Raw genomic sequence first — 22,445 nt, 5'->3', positions numbered from 1 at the left:
TAAAATCATAATAAGGCCTCTTTTGATTCTTTTGTTGATTCATTTTAGTGCTAGGTAAATTTACAATCCAGATAATTCAGAGATGATATTTTCTTCATCACCAGGTTTTAGATAGCAAACATTCAAAGCTGGATCAGATCTTTCAAGTTATATTTTTAAAATCATGTTTCAGATTGACTGGTGCATCTTTTCTCAAATACAGCAAACACACCATATCTTTAGATAATTGGGTCTTGAAGGATAAGCCATCAATCTCCCTGCACGATGGCTTTGCAAGACAGTCCTCTGAAGACAATCCTTCGAGACACAGATCACTGTCAAGTGCCTCACGCAGCCTTCCTTGAGGCCAAGCAGGGTTCATGGTTCTGGGAGCTCCCCCAACCCCTCCCTCCCATCTCCGTGACAGCCAGAAAGATTGAATTGTAACTTATCTGTTTACTGACTGTCACCTCCAGCAGACAGTAAGTGCCTCCAAGGCTGGGAGGTAATGAGTCCATCTCTGCAGCTCTATCATATTGCCTGACACATATTAGGCTCAATAAATGTTGGTTAGGTAAATGAATGTCAATCCTCTGCCTTCCCTTCTATTCTAGGCTAAACATCTCATTGCATTTAGCTGCTATTTAAATGACAGTTTCCAGGAGATGATGCTGAGATGAACATAAGAGAGCAGAGGGGGTGAAACGTTTTTCCATTTGGCCTGAAGCTGCACCGTTGAGAATATAAAAGTGATATAGGTATTTCCTTCCTTCTTCTCCCTCCAGGGGCCACTCCACCCCAGGGCCTTCGCAAAGACAAAGGCATAGATATGGATGGATTCCATCTTCCCTGAAGTCACTGACAGGAAGTCACTCCCTCCGCCATCTAAAATGCAGAATTTCTTTACCTCAATTGCGATGCTTATGAAATTCCCTCCACTGCCACTAGGCATTCCCCTGCACCCACTTTTTGATACCAGAGAGTATTTTATGTTTGACTGTTTCTCCTAAGGGGTCAGAGGTGAACCCGAGCAGCAGAGAGAGGATCATAGGCCCTCGACCAAAGCTGAAATCTGGGCAAGCAGAATGATAAGGAAAGAGCAGGGTGGAGGCTGGTCTTTAAGGCAGGAGGGTGGAGAGGAGGTGTAAGAACAGTGGGCCCCGGCCACTCCCACAAGCCAACAGGAACAGCTGCGCCGCTGGGCTGGACGGCAGGACCCTCTGGTGAGAAGGGTGACCTGGAGACCAGGCTTCATGAAAACAGCTAAGGCCACTGACTCCACTGTGCTGATTCCTTGTTCGCAAAGGCAGCTTCTGGTTTTAATCTGCTTTCTCACGGCGCGTTTCCTGTCAGGGAGAGAACATGCCCACGCGATGACGGGCATCTCCAATTACCTTGCAGGACACAAATCTCATTACAATTTACAGAACTGACTCTCCAGGTTTGTTTGTTTTTTTTAAATCTCTTTGAGTCTGGCTAGTGTGAATCAATTCACTGGGCTCATCTAAGCAAGACACATAAATATCTAATTATTCTTATCAGCGTTAACACAACCCATACCGGATTGTAGAACCACCATCATCATACCCCAGGCTGGGTGATCTCGCTGGGGCTCAGGAATTATACCACATTCTCTCCCGCTGAAGCTGGGTTCACGCTCTCCCCTGGGGGCATATGTATCTATAAAGAGGCAGCTGTCACCGTTCTAAAGTCACTAAGTGACGGTGACTACCTTGGCAAAGATCATCTTTTGTTTCAGAAAAGGGACACAGCATGCAGATTAGGCATTCTTAGTTCCTTTTACAAAACTAATTATTCTGTGTATTGGCCAATCAACACTTATGTGACCTAGTTTTAAGAACTGAACAACATAGGACGCCAGTCAAAAAATAAGTGGATAAGTATTTTGCCCAGACTATAGTGAAGGCAGAGAGGTCAGACGCCACAACACGGGTAAGTGCCCTCACGGTCCATGGCAAGTGCACCCACCCATGCGGCCTGCCCTAATGCTTTAATGCCTAATCTCCTTTAGGTCTCCTGAGATTTTACATCAGCCAACATTCACTGTCTTTCTCTACAGCATGTTGTATCCCTGAGCATAATTTATGCAAGTGATCATTAAATTAGCTCCTTGAAGTTGTAAGAAGAAAGGCAACCTCTGTGCAATCACAAAGTTGAGTTTGGCCTATGAAATGCTGATTCTCATCTCGAGTGGAGAAATTTATTTCCTTGGAACTAGTGCTGTCCTGTCCTAGGCAAGCCTATCTGATTGGACACCACCATGCCATCAGGGTGTCTAGCAAACCCCACACTCAATCTTTCTCAGTAGCTTAAGCTCTGTAGGCAAGGATGTTATTTGCAAGTCCTGATCCTCAAAGGAAGATTCTTGGCAGGATAAGGACCCATCAAATGTGTTTTAAAAAATGAGGATCCTTGATAGGAAAAAATATTTCTTCTTCCAAATGAGGGATAACATAGAAATAAGTGTGAAGATCAATAGAGAACCCACTCATCAAGAACCTGCACCGACGAAATGAGGAATGTTTGCACGCCACGTGGAGAGGAGGAAATTTGGTGCCGTGGCCTTGTCTCAGCCACCTGTGCTACAATCTGATATCTCAGTGAGACAGGTTTTGAAATGAAATAATGCTGCACTGCAAAAAACTGCAGAGGCTAACCTCTTCTCCATCACAGGTGTTATGAAGATTGAGGAACTCTGCACGGATCCCCATGGGACGGCTGGTTTCCCCTGGGTGCTGCGTGCCGGTCACAGCCTGCTCAGTAGCCTTGCTCATCTATCTTCAGATGGAAGACGGGAATGGGGAGACCAGGCACGATGGGTCAGTGCGAAGTACCAAGCATCCGAGACTGAGTTCTAACTTCTAACACTAGCTCAACCCAGAGCTAGTGTTAAGAGCTTGTGTCAAGAACACCAATCCAGGCCGTAAGCCTTTCACAGAATATTTTCAACATGCCTCAGGCGCCCTGTTCCTGTGCCTGCATTCCTTCCTTGGGATGCTCTGCTCTCTCCTCTCTGCTTATGTTAGTCTTCTCCAGCCTGGTAGACATACCTGGAATGGTGCCTCCTCCTTCCTTGACGGGCCTGTCCTCAATGGCACTTCATCCTAGGAACTCCTACAGCTGCACACAAGCCTCCCTACATGTCACTTAATCTGCTTATGAAACTTCTTGTTCTGCCATATACCCTGTTAGTACTCTGATGAGAGTCACTGTGTCTTTGTCATCCTGATACCTTCAGCACCTAGCATAGTACGTAGAATAGAGAAGATACCCAAGATACGCTAGTTGTTGACACCGATAATGATAAATTTGAGACCAGTGGTTCTCCAAGCATAGCCATATTATGTAGCAAATTAAAATGATATCTGGCCAATCGCTCAAGGATCCGAACACCTTGGAAGGTACAAGTGAGATGTCCAAAGTCCAATCATTCTCTGCTTGAGGCTCTCAAAGCTCTGGAAGACACCAAGGAAAACAGATGCCTAGGCTGCTATTCTGAAGTCTGACAGTCATGAAATCAACCTGGGACTAAGTCCTGGAGCAAAGCTAGGGGTGACCAAGTAACTATCAAGTTTATACTTAAAACAGAAATAAAGAAACATAGTATTTCTTTACTTAATACTATCCTTGAACTCAACCGAAAATTGCATTCTGTAATTGTAAGGACTTAGACGTAGCAGGTTCTAGTCATACCCAGATCCATACACCAGCATCTCTGCCCCTGACTTCCGACCTCCACACGTGCATACACCATTCTATGGATTGCTCCAAGGGGTCTCAAGATGAACATGCCACAAGTGAGAGTCTTGGTCTCACCCACCCCCTTAAGCTTGTTCCTCTACCACTCTCCATTCTTTTTTTCTTGGCTATCTACAAAAGCTGTCCAGTTGCATGCATGCTATAGAAAGATCGTCTGCTTCTCAGGTAATGAGACGAAGCCAATACGGGGGCCGAAAGGGGGGTGGTGGGAATGCTCCCAGCATTCCCTGAGGATGCCACACACTGTCAGACCCTTCCTTGATCACAGTCCCCCTCAGTCTTTGTGTGTGGTGGGCTCTGTCTGCTAAGAAACGTTCCATTCCTTGGGCACAGTGAGGAAGAGAAATTAATTTCCTATCAATTACAGAAACGAGTTAGCCTAAGCCTACCGTAAAAGTATGTTTAATAAGTGTTGGGAAGCATCACTGCAAAAAGAAATTGTAACTTAAAAATAACTTTACAATGGACTTAAGCAAAATGAAACATAACAATAAAAACCAAAATTGAACATCCTGAAATAATTGCAACAAGCCTATGACCTATAATAACATTTCCTGGGTAGGAGAGACAATTCACCTGAGAAGAAATGAGAAATCCAAAGGCTAAATTTTGGTTTTGATTTTTTAAGAAATATCCTAATATTTTCATAGTTGTTTATAGCCCCAGAAAAGCCAAGGTGGTACATGAAAAGATGCTCAATATCACTGGCCACAAGAGAAATGCAAATCAAACCCTGAGTGAGACACCAGTGCATACCTAGGAGGATGGCTATTATCAAAAAATAAAAAATAACAAGTGCTGGCAAGAAAGTGGGGAAATGGGACCCTCCTGTATTGCTATTGAGACCGCAAATGGTGGTGCTGCTTTGGAAAACAGTATGGAGTTTCCTCAAAAAGTTAAACACAGAATTCCCATACGATCCAGCAATCTCACTTCAGGGTATATACCCCAAAGTGCTTTTGAAAGCAGGACTTGCATAGGCATTTGTACACTTATGTTCATGACAGCATTATTCATAACAGCCAAAAGTGGAAACCACCCAAGTGTCCATTGATGGATGAATGGATAAACAAAATGTAGTATATACAACAGAACAGAATATTATTCAGCTTTAAGAAAGAATGAAATTCTGACACATGCTACAACATGGATGAACCTGAAGGATATTATGCGACACGAAATAAGGTGGACACGAAAGGACAAATACTGTATGATTTCACTTATGTGAGGTACGTAGAACAGTCAAATTTATAGAGACGGAAAGTGAAAGGCTGGGTGCCAGGGGCCGGAGCGGGGAATGAGGAGGCAGTATTTACCGAAGACAGAGTTTCTACTTGGGGAGATGACAGAGTCTGGTGGTGGATGGCGGTGATAGTTCCACAACGTGAATGTGCTTAACGCCATCGAACTGTAGCCTCAAAAATAGTTAAAATGGTAAATTTTGTCTTAGGTATATTTTGCCATGACCAAAAAAAAAAAAAAGGAAAAAAGAAGCCGAGATGGCAAGCAATACTTACAAGATGTAGGCAATCACCCCGATGGACCAGCAGTCAACGGCTTTGCTGTAGGGTTTCTGGGCAAGGACCTCAGGAGCTGTGCAATGACAAGAGAGACACAACCTGACAGTTAAAGTGCCTGACACAGAAGACGGTTTTCAGGTTTGCTTTTCTGTTTTTCAGTCTGATACTTGGGCTGAACTACCGGTGATTCTAAAATCTGAGTAGAGATCTATGGCCTGTTTTATTTGTTGTCTCTTCTAACTGGAAAAAAATGAGGACATTTGTGTGTGAAGGAGGGGTGGGGAGAGGGGATAACTGGAGATTATCAAACAAATTCAACCCATCAATCAGCAAATATTTAATAGGTGGCTATTTTATGTCAGTGCTGTGTGCTAAGCACTACAGCTTAGACCAGAGAGAGTGAGAGAGAGGTACATTGAGGTTTTGACTTCACCTCAAATCAATTCAAGGGAGCATTTCTGGCCCCCAAGTAGGGCCTCTCTAGATGCTGTGGGGACACCAAGGTGAAGCCCTCTCCTTCTGCCTTCATGGAGCTTATGATTGAGTAGAGGTTAGAACTAATATCTGGCCTTTGGGAATGCAGCATTAGGCCTGCTCTGAGTTCATTCTCCAAGTTCATTCTCTGAGGTTTGGGGTGAGTTTTCTGTCAGCGCTGTCCCTTCATTTTCTCACCGGTAAAACAGGAAAAATGCTATTTAATCTCACTTCCTTGGGTCTAACCCACTATCGCATGTCGCCCATTCTGGGGGGTTGGGCTTACTTTGTACTATTTCCACACCTCCTGTTTCTGGCCTTGTCGGTGACAGCCCAGTGTTGGACACACATCCACTGTCTGGCACTCGGCAGTGCCTGCCGTACATATTTGTGCAATGAGTAGTAAATACCAGAAAAGACAGTATATCTTCTTCACAAGCAAACTCTTCTTCTTACCCCAAAATATATGATCCAGGTGCCTTTAGCATAGACTTTCCAGAAAAAATTAAGAGGGTAGAGAAACTAAAACCAGCTCTAGCTTACAAGGCATTCATCGCAGGCCGAACTGGGTGTTCCGTGGGGTTTGGGTTGCATTACCACCCTTACCTCTAACATCCGCGGAGGGAAGAGCTTAATTGTCTTTTTCATCATTTCCGAGTTACAGGTGAGGCCGCAGAGGGGCTGAGAGTTCCATAACTTGCCCAAAGTGACCCAGCTAGAATGTGGCCTCTACACCAACATCCTCTCAGGGGGACCTAACCTGAATTAAGAGCCCGCCATGATTTGGATCTTATGCTTATGCTTGTCATTCATAAACATTTCCCACTGTAACCCTGTCGACGACTTCGCTAATTACCCTTATCTGCTCCTGACAGACCAAGGAAATGAGCCTCAGAGAAGTTCCTTCTCTGACTCCACAGAGAGGATATGTACGACCCAGGTGGGATCTGAACGCAGCTCAGTCTCGCTCCCGTCCTAGCTCTTGCCACTGGTATGCACTGCTTGTTAAGGTGAGAGTGTCTTCAGTCTGAAAGAAAAGTCCCTGCACAGGAAAACTCACAGCAAAATCCTCTTCCATTCTGTTGAAGTTAAATCTTTCAGAGCAAGAACAGGGAAGCGTACAAACTATTGTTGAGTGTTTCTAGTAACAATGGCAAGAAATAAATCCACTGATAATCCCCAAATCTAATTTTAGGTTTCAGCCCCAATTTCTCCCAACTTTTGATCAGACTTAATTTTATTTTGAACAAGAGCAAAATAAACAAACGTGTACATCCTCTCCTTGCTGAGCTCACCCTCAACACGGTAGCAAAAGGAGAGACAGAACTATAAAGCTGACGACCCGAAACTGGAGAAGTGGCCCTTGGCTCTCTGGGAGCTGGCGGCTCGTGTACTTTCTTTTGCTGTAACTGCTATTTCTCAGATGCTTCTCAGATGCTTCTGCTATGGCAACTGACAAAAGGGAGCCGTTCACTTCCATAAATGTCTTGCTGATTTAAGAGGTATGCGCTTTATGAGCCAATGTTCTGGTGTGAGTGGCCACAGATAGTGGGAGGTGACTGCATCTGTAAGGAGCGCATTTCTGAGACTCCAGGACCATCCTCATGGCACCATGGAAAGTTCAGAAGAGGCAGAGAAGGCTCGTGGAGCCCATCTGACCCAGCCTCACCTCCCGGCAGAGCTGATGGCACATGTCCTGAGCACAGAGCCACGCTGGTGGACAGATGCCCTGGCCTCCATGTCACAATGCCTCCAGGCCTCTTTAGGGAAAGGAGAGCCAGCCTGGCCTCAAACACTCTGAGACCAGATGTCAAAGGGTGCAGAGGCACCGGGGACTCTGCACAGGATTTAAAGCACAAACTCATGGACCAGGTGCCACAGGCGACAGACACACAGGAGAGGAGCACTGAGAAGGAAGGTGTCAGCACCTCCAACAGCTGCTCCACAGTGCATGAGTGAGACTGGGCCCACCCCGAGGCGCAGAGTGTAGAGGCGGAGGGTGGAGGGCTTATGGGTGCAAGGACACGGCTCTGCTCCGCGGAGGAGCTCACCCTAGGTTCTCTCCAGGGCTCAGCCCTCAGCACCCTGCCCCCAGCGCTTCAGGTGTTGGGGGGCAGCTCTTTAAAAGAACGCCCTCCGCCTACTCCTCTTCCTCCTCACCAGTTAGAAAGAGGAAAGTACTGGCCGCCGCCCACTGTTCAGAAACCAGAAGAATAAAGGACATGGTTTCCTCCCAGGAGCCCACACCCCCAGGAGGCACTTATCAAGTATTCCACCTTCAGAGTTTTGGAGAATTGTGCAAGGCACTGCACAGATGTGAAAAGCGAGTGGCTGATTTTTATGCAACTTGGAGCTTGGATGTTACCTGACATGTGAAGATTCTTAAATATGATATTTTGTTTAAATGGTAAAGTTTATAACATCAAGTATGCAGTTTAAAAGAAAATTTTCTGGATCTTTCTCAGACGCTTCTATTTGTAACTGACAAAAGGTGCCACTGACAAAAAGATGCTAGGGTCAGTCCTGGACATTAGGGGGAAAGTTCTAAGTGATTAACAAGTGAATATCAGGGTCACAATATTGGGAGTGGACGTCTATGTACTTGTGCCAAACATTTCTTATTCTTTTGCGTGTTGTGTCTTATCTGAGCTATATCAACAACAACGAAATATAAACATTTTTAACCAACTGGAGGCAGGGGAACCATTTGCCTTCTGGTGAGGTTCTTAATAGCACTTGAAACAAATGCAGAACATGATGCCAGAAGGATAAGAGACAAAGCCAACTGATTTGGAAATAACATTCTCACCAGCTTAAAATATTTAAAAATTGCATAATGGTACACACAACTAATGGTCTTAATTCTAATTTCACATGTGATGTGATTCTTGGAATTAAACATTCTTTGGGGCACTGATCAAGCCTACGTACGTCACTCTAAGTAGCTACTTTTCATATCATAGTAATTCTTGACAAAAATAAATTCTCAGGCAATGCTGACAAGCCCCCTGACAATCTGACACGGCAACCAAATCTTGACGAACCCCTGAGATCAGATGAAATATTTTCTCTCCCACTCTGTGTTCTGCAGTTGGCTTCATTGTTTCACCAAATGGTTAATTCACCTGGTTTTTGGCCGATCTCTTACCATTTTCTTGATTCCTTTCCATAGCATGTTTCACTGGAGAGTCTATTTCTCACACTCTGATCTTTTTGAGCTCAGTTTTCACTTTGAGAACCAGCCAAACTTCCTTGTATTGTGTTATCCACCTTATACCATTGGCAAACATTCTGCTGTCATTCTAAAAAGTCACAGCATCCAATTTACAATCTTTCAGAAGACAAATGAGCTTCCAGGCTGAGGAGGCCCAGAGCACAGGCCATCCAGAGCCTTGGAAAGTGATCAGGGTCCTCTGAGCCACACATTCCATCTCCCCCAACACTGCCTGCAGGTGCTGAAGAATTTCTTAATTAAGGAGAAATAACTTCCTTTTCTACTTGTACCCAGCTTAACTCCTGTGCAGTGGGAGGTTGGCAATGCCTCTCGCCACCCCCATACCTTCAACAGAGAGAGGCTCTGAATCAAAATAACTTAATTGGAGCTGTAGACAAAGACAGTAGTCATTTACAGGCACTGTGACTGGTCTGTAATGCCATCAGCCCACAGAGCAGAGAAGGACTCAAACTCCAGCACGTCTATGATAGAAGAAAAAGACTCAAGTAGAGAGGGCAAACACCTTCCTCCAGCACGTTCAAGGCACAGCTCCTGAGGGCTGTGGCCATCAGTAGAGAGATCCACCCACCGAAAGGTGTTGAAAAAGACACATGCAAGATAGATAGCGGTTCCAACCTTCTGACTATCCCTTAGACTTGGCCAAAGCCAGGCTTTGGGAGGTGGAGAGAATAGGGTTGAGATGGAAGCAGCTCTACCTGGGTGACATGTGTGTTGGGCATGACAGGTGAGTTCCTGCATCCATTCACCAAAACCCTGTAAGACAGCGACTTTCTGTATGCTCCTACTATGTGTCATGCATCCTTTCGTTGCTGTGTGAATTCCACTGTCAAATACCAGTCTCTGCGCTGTTGGAAAACAGGGACATATGTCCAGTCTACTCAGGGTTTAGCGTGCTCTGGTTGTTCGACAAATGGTTATTCAACTGAATGCAACCTCTCAACATGCACACACCATTATTTCTATAAGAAAACGTTTTTGAGCTCCATACAAGTGACTTACAAGTAAACTTAACTGCCTCAAATATTTGTGGTGACTAAGTACAGGGAAATAAAAAAAATAAGAGAGAGAGGGTGACAAACGAATTTCAGAATGCAATCAATTGTCAATTGGAAAGTATTAGGTATAAGTTAGATCAATTACTAAACACCTGTCCTTAAGCAAATGATTTCTGACATTAATTCTGAGGATGAAAGAGGCAGAACTGGCTCTAACGATCTGCATGTGGACATGTTTGTCATTCATGCTGCTCTCCTTCTAAAACTTTTTCTCAAAGGGATTTCAGGATGTCTAGTTTCAGGGCTAAAGGGCAGAAAAGTTATTCTGTTAAATGATCCCTCAGAACCTCCTTCCTGGTCAGACATTGAGGGCTATTCCTTCAGTTTTCTTGGCTATTCCTGACAGAAACAGCGTCCCATCAGCTTGTTTAGTTTACACAGTAAATATAATTAATCTCCACGGAAACCATGCAGCCTCAGCAGAGCTTCCCTATCTGTGGGCAGATGTGGTCCTTCTCAGTCCCAGGCCTTACTCACACTCTTTAGTGAAACAGTAGGTTTAACATTTAAAATAACTGCATTTGCTGCTGTGAGGCTCACTACCAGTCCACGGTGCCAAATCCCACTTGGTGTGAAACACCTTCTACAAACCGAGCTGTATCATACTGATTTAGAGCAAGGATTCCTGGTTTAGGGAAGGACTCCAGAGATTTTAAAACAAAACTACACAATTTCAGAAACCTTTCACCTTGTTTTTAAAAACAATTAAATTGCGCATTTTCCTCAGTGAAAAAGAGAGAAGAAAAAGGCTTAATCAAGTGCAACTGGAAAGAGGAGAGCAGCTGTCCTGTGGGGGTGGGGTGGGGACCCCAGCAATCAATCCTCAGGCTCGTATAAAGTAGAAAAAGATTTTTCCTTTTTTCAAGGTGTGCTGAAGAGCAAGCAGTTCCTGTCGAGAGAGACAAGGAGACTGAGAAGATCTCACCCTGCTACCAAGCTCATGTTCAAGGTGATTTGTTCTCCTCTATGGAGGTTTGAGTACCACTCCTCCCAGTACTTCAAAGATAACCACTTCCCGTGGGTGAAGGACAGGGACACAGTCAGGAGGGAGCCACCTGGTGGCAGGAGCAGCCCTTAATGCCAGAACGGGAAAAGCACTGGTCCAGACAAAGGGACTGAGGTGGTGTTTCTCCCTTGATTCAATCATTTAATGGGCTGGGTCTCATTTCAGGCACTGGCTTTATGGCGTGAAGAAGGTGGACATGACCCCTGAGCCCATGGCACTCCTGGTCTGGGCACTGAGTGTAGACCCGAGCCACAGAAGTAATACAGCCTCGGTTTCCTTCCTAAGGATAAGGATCAGGCCAAGACGGACAGGATGCTGGCAAGATGGGAGAGGAGGGGTCACTGAGTTTCAAGTTTAACTCACTCTAAATAGAACTCTGAAAATACTCAACTTACTCTAAAATTCTGAAGATATCCAGAAAAGAATTAATTACCTCTAACAGTCAAATAATGGAGGTCAAAGTAGAAAGAATGGAAAAGATACTGAGCAGGAAAGAAACAGCTGTTCCTGGTTTTACCACTCCTACAGTTCCATCTTTACACTTATTCCTTTATCCTGAGAACACAACATGTTCAACAAACATTATTCAACTGAACGCAGCCTTCATGTTGTGTTCTCAGGATAAAGGAGTAAGTGTAAATATGGAACTGTAGGAGTGGTAAAAAGCCCTCACTTTGCTCATCTGTAAAATGGGAACGTTGGCAGAACCCAACTTTCAGGATTATCATGCTTACAAGAGATGATGAGCACATAATCAGTAGTAGTTATTATGGAAGGAAGAAAAGTTGGTAAAAGCAAAACCATAGGAGCAAAAATAAAATTCAGGTTTTATTATTTCCTAGAAATAAGGATGGACAGATCCTTGATACCGTTTGGTAATTTCCCTTGATTCTAGCTTTCCATAAGGGAAATGATTCATAAATGAAGATCTCCATCCTTTTGATGAACACCTTCAGAAGTCAGGATCGAGCTGGGCTCATGTGAGATGGGAGGGCGCATCATGAGAACTTGAATCGTAGAGTTGAACGGAACTTCAAAAAATCCCCATACAAACCTCCCATGCAGTTGGTCCCTTTGTTCATTTAGTTATTGATCCTTTTGCTCACTTAATCACCAACACATTTACACAGTCCCCACTCTGTCCAGGCACCATTCTAGACACTGCATCACAGGAACTGCCTGTTGGCCATTGCTGACAGACAATAGCACAGAGATGACAACAATCTGTCATAATATTAGAGACTCCTACAATGGCTAAGGAACTCTGGCTCGCCACAGCACCCTCATGGCTCTGCATTTTCAGACGGAACAGCCTTCCGTCTTCCTCCCCCACCCACATGTCCCCATCTTCCCCTCTCAGGCCTCCAGGCCAGGTGTCATCACCCTGTCCATTATCCTAAGAGGGTGCAATGCCAAGCTCTAATCAATTCCTGTTTTCATTGGCCCCAGTTACAATTCTTTTTTAAAGGGAGATTAGAAAAAATTAATCCAGAAAACTAGTTATAAAATGGGCATATCCTAATTTTTTTCCTAATTCTTTAGAGTGTGTAAAACTCTTGCCATCTCCCCTACCTGCTGAGATAGAGCCGACTGGACACTAAATTAGCAGCAGCTCTATGTCTCTGAATGAGCTTCTGTCTTTGAAAATGGGTTTGAAATGCTCAACCTGCCACGTATCTTATGATATCAGCAAGAAGAGGCTGGCGGACAGGAACTTGCCCGCCCATAGCCTAGTCTAAGGTTCATCTGTTCCTCTTGCTGACTGGCCTTACCTCTCTGAAGAGGCCAAGGAAAAAGGCATTTGACTTGAACTTCATTCACATATGTCATGGTGGGGAAGATAAGGCCCTAAAAGTTGAAAATCAGTCATGGTCAGAGTTAGTGAAGACTTCTTTTAATATCCTGGCTTTTTTCCCCAAGTGGCTCACGAAAGGAGACCAAGGAAACTGGGGGAGTCAGGGGGCCTGGATTCAAGTTCTACTCTGCCAGACAGGCTAGGCAACATGACGGGGCCCAATGAGAGAGCCCTGAACTTCTATGAGATGGCTTTAAAGACGATTAGATTGTACACAGAGTGGCACTACTATCTCTGTCACCTCGGATCCAGCACTGACTCAGAGGACAGAATTACAGGCTGGGCCCTGTATGAGTGTATCTCATTATCTTTCTATGCCGTGGTCTCCTGTCTTGAAGGGAGCCTGCACTTTGTCCTGGAGTTAGGCCTCTGTGGAAAAGAACTTGAGCTCAACTGAAGAGCTGTGTGTGACTCATTTCAAGAAATGCCACTAGGGATTTGTGTCTGGGGCTAGACACTTGGATCCTAGACAGTCTTCCTGTCCCCAAGGAACTTCCACAGGTGGTGAGAAGGAACACAGGTGGTGAGAAGGAACACAGCCATGGCCTGTTCAGAGATGGTAGAGCAAGGATAATAAAATCAGGCCTACATTCAGAGGAGAAGTGGGTAAGAACTGCATGACAACGAGGAGGTCATCTGAATGGGTTAGTCAGATGTGTTTCCTGTCAGCAGAATTTTCAACTGCAGGGGTATTAAAAGAGGAAACAATGGATTAAAAAGGGACTTCACAGTAAGCACGTTAACAAACAGGCACTGCCTCACCTAGCTTCAGGGTACTGTGATCTCGATCATTGGCAAATGAAAATACAACTGAAATACAGAATCCTACCTTGCCTGTGGTTTGTCTTCAACCCAAAGTTCAGAGGGATAGAAGTTTCCTGGGAAAGCTCCATTCTCTTTTGCTCTTTCTTATCCTCCCTTTAGAGTTATAATTTACTAAAAATGCATCGCAAAAGAGTGGCTCACTCTGATTTTCCTAGTAGCTTCTTGAATTTTACCACAGGCATGAAAACTCCCCATTAAAGCACTGCCCTGGTTTATAATTATCATCCTGATCTGAGCTGGATTGCTATTCCAGTGTTACCAAAGCCAAAATGTGGCTGGTGGGTGGAGGAGCCGAAGCGAAGGAATGAAAAGGGAGCGGAAAATGGGAAGGCAGCTGATGTTTTCAAATACGGGACAGACCTGGAATTCAGTGGGACGAGGAGGGAGAATGTTCTGAGCAAGACATTTCAGAGCACTGTGGCAACAAATAACCCTGACGTGTCCTTATGGGTTGTCCCAGGAGTCTGCCTCCACCCTAACCAGTTAGTGGCCGCAATGGGATGGCTACTTTGCACTTACGCCCACCCTTCCTTCGGAAACTGACAAGAAGCTACACTTCGAAATGAAGAAGACATGGAGAGTCATTCCAATGTTTTGGTTTTTAATCGTTAAAAAAAAAAAAAAAAGAGTAAGCCACAAAATACTGCTTCCCCAATCACTCCCAACCCACACCTAACGAAATGGAGCCAGTTTAGAAACTGGAACTCCAGCCCAGTATCGAGGATTGAGAGGAGCCATAAAGAAATCCCAGAAAGATGAAAAGCGCTTTACAAAGAGTTAGGAGTGAGTGGGGCAGGATGTGTGGGATGGGGGTGCCTGCGAGGCAGGGCTGGGGTCACTTTGCCCACGTTCTGATCGTGAGCTTTTGTCCCAGTCCATGTTCACTGTGTCAAGGATAAGAAAAAGAGCAAGCCCTACACGTGCCCCACTTGAGGGGGCGGGGCTGTCCTCTCTAACAAATGGGGCCTGGCTGCAGCACCTGGCGTGATGAAATGCTTGAGGCTGGTTGCCACTGAGGAGCTGCTGAGAGAAAAGGAAAGAGAAAATTCTCATGTGAATCCTCTGCCCACTCTTATGTGTCCCGTATGCCAATTTATCAGTTATATACAATCCTCTTCCAACACTAACGGTCTGAGAGAATGAGAACGATGATGAAATGCTTATAGCCGGGTACTAAAATATGATGTTTAAGTGGACAACAAGTAAAAATGAGGCTCTGTGGAGGAATACAACCACACAGAGGAGTGAGGATTAAAGGTTGGGAACGAAGGACCTATGAGAAAGATAAAAGGAACCGCCATGTGACATAGGTTGCTGAAGAGGACGGAAATGCGCCATGTCAATCAATTTAATCCAATTGTTCTTATCAGTTCTAAGTGAAAATGGGGGAAAAATGACAGTCAAGATCCTTGACACGTGACTATGTATATACTTAAGGGATACTAAGTCACATAAGGGCTATAGAAATACCTAATGGTTGAACCAGAAAAAAATCATGAAGATCAATTAGTACAACCTGTTTATTTTACATATAAGAAACTGAGAATCGAAGTGCTTACGTGAAGGGCTCGGGCCTCTCTGTATCTAACCAATGACAGAAATATACTACAGGATACTTGCGTTCAAGTCCCACTGCTGTGGCTGCCACCAACTATAGGCTGGGTGGCTCTGAGGACAGAGGTCCTTATCCTGACACAGCACTGGCTGGAACCATGGGTTTCCAAGACTTCATGGTAACTTCTGGTCCCATTATCAAGCTCTAAAAGTGTGATGACACTATGAATTAAGAACATTCCTCTAACTGTGTGAAAAAATATGCCAACGATATTGACCAACTGTTCCCCATTTCCATCTAGAAGAGAACACGATGAAACTTATCGAAACTATTTTAAGTAAGTGAAGCCAGAACCAGCCCAAAGCCTTATGCTATGCCTGTGCAGGCAACACTACAGCTAAGTTACGGGAGGAACCACAAGGACTCCTTCCCCACAGCTCAGGGAGCAGGACACTGGCCACCACCTACAGAACCGGCATGGAGTCGAGCTCGTGAACACGATGGACCAGAGGGAAATCTCCTTGCAATTTCTGAGCAGCATCCCATCATGAAAGAGCGTGGTTGCTGGCGTGCGCTCCAAATGAAATACGGCAAAGGGATGGATCGCCACTCAATAAGGCTCCATGAGAAAAGCAAGTCTCATTTAACTCAAATGCATCACGAAGCGGGGAGAGCCTCCACCGCCCCAGCCTCCTTTCCCAAGTGCGGCTTGGGGTTCCTGAGTCTCCCTGCTAGTTAGTAAGAGAGCACATGCTTGCCTTCCTCTGGCAAAGCACTTTGTCACTTAATTTGCGGACAAAGGTTTGAGGCTCTTTTAAAAGAGTTTCATTTTCTTGGAAACCAGGAGGACTAGACCCACAGAACCTGAGAAATCACACCAGTGTGCAAACAGCACCACCAAGAAGTGAAACAACGGGCTTTCCTCTGCCAACAGGGGCAGGCTTGCCCGCGATCCTCGCACCAGTGACATGACTGGCATGGGTGCTCTCTGCTGACCTGCGCGTTCTATTCAGCGATTCCAGAGGGCCTGTCCGGACGCATTAATTGGTGGTGCTGAGCAGGTCACACAAGTCATTTCCTTAACTTTCCAAGCTCTGATTTTCTCCTTCTTTGGTGACACCAAGGGGAATGTTCTGCCTGGCCCAGTTAATGGATCCAAACCCAGGTCAACACCGTGTTGACAGTCGCCATGTTATCCCGGTGAGCTGATCTCCACCAGATGACCCCATCGTTTCTCCTAAATCACCTCCGAGCACTCGTACGTGCACGCCCTCTCTCTCCGCCCAATGAGTCTGCTCACGCGCCCTGACTGTACAGGGAGCGGTCCACGACTCCGGGCCTTTGCAGTGCTGCTTGCCCGCATCTGTAACCCTCCCCATCTTCCCCAGGGCTCCACCCTTCCTTCGGATCCTGCCTCCTCTGTAGCATTTTCCCTGGGTTTCCCTGGTCTTTCCAGCCCTTGCTGATCCATCTCACCTGTACTTGTGATGCTGCTTCTGAAATATGTCGCTGACTTACTTCGCCCTGCAAACACGCCACTTTATGTGGATCTGTGTTACCTGCCTGCCACACTCCACGGCAGGGGCCCTCTGCACTGCCTGTGGTAGGAAGCCAGCACACATGGATGGAGAGATGCCCGCATCTCCTGCTACCGGCGACGTGACACTCTGCAGGGGCCAATGGTCCTTTCGAAGGTATGCAAGATCTGGGCTAGCTAAGAGTGAAGGGTGAAGTTCAAAGTGCTTCAATTCCTTCATCTTCATCTACAGCACCCTGTGCATTGGGATACTTGGGATAAACCACCCCTTTTTTCATTGTTTCTTCATTATTACTCATTTAAATCGAAGAATGATCTTGATGTTGACAAAATTAACTATTCAGCTGAACAGTCATTTAGGTAAAAACATCTACAACAAAACAATAGTGTTCACAAATTGAAACCAACACTTTGACCCAGAAGGAGCCTGAACTAAAGCTGAAAGGAGACAGAGACCCTCTGCTCCTGGCCGGCTTGTGGGACAGTGTCACCCCCGGGGGGGGGCGGCGGAGTGGGGGAGGGGAGAGCGCACTCTCTCCCTTCTCTCTCCCAGATGCCCAATCGGCTGGGCTCTGCCCTGTTCAGACAGAGAACCGCCCGGCAGTTCTGGCTTCTTCGTCTGAGATCCCAAACAGTGTTCCGACCTTGTAGCTACTGCAGGGGCAGGTGGAGCTGGCTGCGTCCGTCCCCAGGGTTGACAGCATGCTGGAGTCCTCTTACAAAGACCTATTTCACCTTCTTCCAGCATTATTCTGACGGCCAGGCTCCCACAGGCTTAATTAATTAAGTCATACTCCAAGGTCTCCCAAACCTATGGCCAACACTCACTCAGCCTTCATTTTACTTGACTTATTGCAACAACTGACAAATGGTACCTCATCTTTCTTGAAGCACTTTCCCGACAGCGCACTCCCCTGGGTTCTCTTCCTACATCACCTGCTGCTGCCTCCTCGTCCCCTTGAGTCCCCGAGACTTAGCCCTGGGGGCTTTCTCCTCCTCTACCTCCACCCACCTGGGCAGGATTCTCATCCAGGTCCCAGGCTTTGAAATGCACCCAGAGGCTATCAGTGCTCACATGCAGTGCATCCTCCCTCTTGGACGTGAGCAAATGAACTCTGAGCCCCTGAACTTCGAGGCCCCTGAGGTGCTCATTCCAGGCTAGGTCAAACAAGGCAACGCTCTGCCCTCTTGTTTTGTCTCTCCACGGTAAACAAGTATTGTTTTCATGGTCTAGTCAGTGCCACGTTTTTCACATTGTGGTGTGTTTTGGTGATGCCACTGTTCAGAGCGTGGCGCTGAGGTGCTGTGTAGAGTTCCTGAGCACAGGAGGCCGGGATGTGTGTATGGGGAACATATGTGTGCTTGACAAGCTTCGCTCAGGCATAAGTTGTAGCACTGTTGGGCCTGAGTGCAATGTTAACGAATCAACAATAATATTAAATAAGGTGTCACTGAAGAGAAACACACATAAAACAAACTTATGTTATCTATCAGTTGTTGAGAATGCTGGGGCCGGAGGCCCACAGAACTTAACCCTGCATGTCCTCTGGGAGCAGTGGCTCAGTGGTCACGAACTCAGTGTTCACTGAGACTTTATAGAACATAACTACCATATATAACGAGAACAGTATAGTTCCAGACTGGATCTTTCTCCAGAACTTCACACTCATATTCCAGCGCCTCCTTGACCTTGCGAACTTTAACAAATCGAAACCAGACCCCTGGTAATATTTCTGCAACTTGCTCCTCCCACGGGCTTCTCGATTAAAGGTGCTCAGGCCAAAAGCATTTGGAATTATCCTCGCTTTGTCTTTCAATTTTCCGGAAAAATATTGATGACACTACCTTCAAATGCTATCTGGAAATTGACAGCTTCTCCCCACTTCCGCTCTGCCAGCCTGGCCCAGCCTGTTCCCTAAAGGGATGCTGGTTAAGGTCACATTGCACTGGGCCTTATCTCGGAACACGCCGATGGCTTCCTGCCACCCTGAGTGAAAGCCACAGCCTTGACAATGACTTGTAGTCCTGGTCTGCACATGCTCTGCCTATTACTGCTCTGACTTTATCTGCCGCTCCTCTACTTTGCTCAGCTCACTCACTCCTGCCTCAGGGCCTTTGCACAATCCTCAGAAAGCTCTTCCTCCAAATAACAACACGGCCAGCTCTTCCAGTTCTGTTACATCCTTACCCCACTGCCACCCCTTCTGCGCGAGGGCTGCCCTGATCATCGTATTGAAAACCGTAACCCCTGCCACATACACTCACATGTGATTTTCTCTTTCCTGCTTCATTTTTCTCCAGAGCACTTATCACCATCTATGATATTAATTAACAAACACAGCTGTTTGTGTATTATGTCTCCCTTATTATAGGTGGGACTTTCATCTATTGTTTTTGTTTTTTTTTTCTACAGATACATCTACAGTACCTAGAACAGACGGTAGGCACAAAATAAATAATTCTTGAATGGATGAGTAATGTAGCACTGACTACACATTATTCAGTGTCCCCACTTGCCCTCTGTGTCTCACGGTAATACTGTGAACACTCTGAGGTCAGTGACTCTTCCTTACGCATATTTATATTTCTAACACCAAACCACTGTGCACGTGGCACATGACAGAAATTCAATAAATACAGGCTGAACAAATGGAAGGGGAGACAAGAAAAAAGTCACCCATTTTCATGACCCTTGGGTTTTTACTCAATCTACAGGCATCTGTGCAAAGATGAGTAAGACAGTGCTCTAGAGGAACCCACCAGCGCAGCGGGGGAGAGACACAGATAAACATGGCCCCCGCTGCAACGTGCTCAGAGCGGAGATGAGGAAAGGCTCAAGGCGGAGAACCAGGATGACGAAGGAGAGGGTGGGTGTTGGGAGAGCCATCAAAGCAGGGGTGACATGTAAACGGGGCTCTGATGGCTGAGTAGGAGTTTGTCATGCAGCCCGTGGGGGAGAAATTCAGCCCAGTGCCCAGGGTATGTCTCGTAGAGCTCCCCCAGAGGGCCCCTTCCTTGTTCTGAAAAGTCTTTCAGGAGTCTCGGAGCTCAAGAAGCGTGAATGGAAGTGCTATCTTCCCAGAGTCCTCCTTTCCCCTTCCACACTCACAGGAAACTCAGCATCCGATGGCAGAATCACCCAAGGGCTCCACCTGCAGCCATTTAGGGCAGAAAGAGCAAGGGCCATGTCTAAGCATCGTTCCCAGTTCTCAGACTCACCAGTGTCCTATGTATAAAGAGAACCAGACCCCCTCGGGCGGCAGCCACTTAGAAACCCAGAGAAACTGCCATTCCATGGGCTCTGCCAAGACTCAAAGAAGCAAAAATTCATTTAGAAAGTGCTAGAGTTTTCCAACATGAGAGCCAAGTATGAGAAGAGTGTGGAGCTTACACACGCATGGACATTCTTCGTCAGAGCGTTCCATCACAGTGCGAGCGCCGACTCCCTGGGAAGGGGAGTGCTGGCAGCCACCTCCCCATGCCCCGCACACAAGGCTCCTTCGTCCAGAGCGGCCTGGGCACCGGACTGCTGACGAGGCAGAGCCACCCTGGCAGGGCACCACGACCTCACAGGCATCCTCACTGTCTAATGTCTGTGGTTGGAACAGGCTTTCACCCTCCCCATCTTTTAAGAGAAAGGAGTATGAGCTCATCCCTTTGTTTTTATTTGCCACTTGCCTGATGGCTCAGACTGAGCTGGAGAAATTCCACACATCCCTCACATGCTCACACTTCCACCCACCTCCACCCCCAGGCATACACATGCATGTACACACGTGTCACAGCCCTGATTCCAAGTGTCTCTGACAGGGTCCAGCCTATCCCTGCAACCATCACTTTATTCTCCTAGAAAAGAGATGGCTCTCTGCGCCATTACCTCCATCAAGGCCGTGCTGGCTTCTTAAACACGATGAGAATGATCTCTCCTTCTCTGTCTAGTGCGTGCACACAACCCAGGGACACAATCCCCACCCGTGACAGTCAAGAGCTGAGCAGCACAGAGCACACCTTCTCGTCCCCTGCCACACATCCACCATCTGTATCTCTTCCTTCTAAACATTCTTTTCTCTCATGTTATTCTCTGTTCCCCAGTCTGCTTTTTTCTCCTCTCCTTTGAGTTCCTTAAATGAAACAGCTGTGACATAACATCCATTATTTTGCAAACACTTGAAAAGCTGTGAAGTGCCTTCTGAGTCACCTGGAGTGTCCCACAATGCTCTGGGACCCAGGCCCATTTACTGTGAGGCCTGCTCTCGGCCTGCTCTCAGCCTACCCAGAAGGCGGCCTGACTGTACCCAGAGACTGAGAGGAACGATGTGGCTCATGGGGCATTCCCCACTCTCCTCCAAGGCAGGCTTCCTGTTCTTATTAAGAAAGGCCATCATGGTTTGCACGATGAGAATTCAGCCTTGGTGTCCATTCTCTAAATGTCTTTCTCAATCTCAATCTTAACCCTGTTCTCAGACATCTGTAGCCTGCACCCTCTCCCCAGGCTTTTTCCCACTAGGGCTTTTGCGCACACTGACGCTTCTACCTGGAACATTCTCTCCCCTAAGTTCCCATGGCTGACTGCCCAAGTCTTCTCCCTGTCCCCTTAACCCAGTCCCGGTCCTTCTGTGCCTCTGTTACTCTATCACATGCCCCCATTTTTTGTTTATTTGTAGCAGTTACCTGAAAAACTCTGTTCATTCATTTATTTCCTTGTTTACAGACTGTCACTCTCAACTAAAATTGTAAGCTCCACCAGGCAGGCACCCTGCCCATCTCATTCACTGCTTCTGCCTCAAGTGCCTAGAACAGCATCTAGTGCATAGCAGGCACTTTAATATACATTTGCTGAATGGATGTATTTGTGTAAGTGAAAGTCCTAAACACTCTGCAGAGAGTTCCGACAGCCTTTCTCCAGGCCCCAGAAGACAGAAGATGAATCTCAGCGTCCACGTGTTCACATGTCAGCAGCCTTCTTTGCATTCTCTATGTTTAGTACAAAAGGACACAGGTTTCTGATTTTAGGGAAAACTCTCATTCTTGGCTTCTCCGGTACAGATCAGGATTCGCTAATTCAAGAGAGTGACTTTGTCAAGGTTTGAACCAGTCCTTCCACCAAGGTTTTCTTTCCAGCTGCCTCTATCTCAACATTTAAAATGTTTTATCTGTGTTTGCACCTTATTGTTAGCTCAGTGTCTCACTGTAAACCATTGGAAAACACACATATATGCAATGTTTCTGGTATTAGAGCCTGGCAATTCACCCAAACCAACTCCCGGCCTGAAGTCAGGCCCACACACACATCCAGCAGGATTTCTGCCCAGCCCTTAAAGGCTTCGAGGGAAACCTCCCTTCTGACTCGTCCCAGTGTCTCTCAATCTTTTCATTCTTCCCTCGAGTGAAATGAAGGCAGCTGTGACCAGGCGCCAGGCTCAGATGCTAAGAAGACAGATGCAGTTGACATGTGGGGACACGACACACATACACACACACACAGTCCTTACCAACGTAGCCGGGGGTCCCACAGGCTGTGGACATCACATCTCCTTTGCCCTCCATCTTTGACAATCCAAAGTCACTAATCATTATTTTGGACTCCTCATCTTGACTATAGTACAATAGATTTTCAGGCTAGG

The 22,445-nt window shown here is 46.3% G+C and overlaps 1 protein-coding gene across 1 annotated transcript in view; it reads right to left on the bottom strand.

The window, feature by feature from the left end:
• The window catches only part of CAMK1D (calcium/calmodulin dependent protein kinase ID), a 212,299-nt gene that overhangs the window by 20,474 nt on the left and 169,380 nt on the right, over nucleotides 1–22,445 (bottom strand). The window contains exons 4-5 of the mRNA XM_025043481.1: nucleotides 22,314–22,440; nucleotides 5,277–5,352 (exon numbers count right to left, since the gene is read on the bottom strand). Coding sequence (XP_024899249.1) covers nucleotides 5,277–5,352; nucleotides 22,314–22,440 — 203 coding nt within the window. The remainder of the gene's footprint in view (nucleotides 1–5,276; nucleotides 5,353–22,313; nucleotides 22,441–22,445) is intronic.

This window comes from Pteropus alecto, unplaced genomic scaffold (genome assembly GCF_000325575.1).
Source record: "Pteropus alecto unplaced genomic scaffold, ASM32557v1 scaffold11, whole genome shotgun sequence".
Taxonomy (NCBI): Eukaryota; Metazoa; Chordata; class Mammalia; order Chiroptera; family Pteropodidae; genus Pteropus; species Pteropus alecto.
The sequence above is the reverse complement of the archived record's forward strand: the minus strand, read 5'-3'. Positions and strand labels throughout refer to the sequence as shown.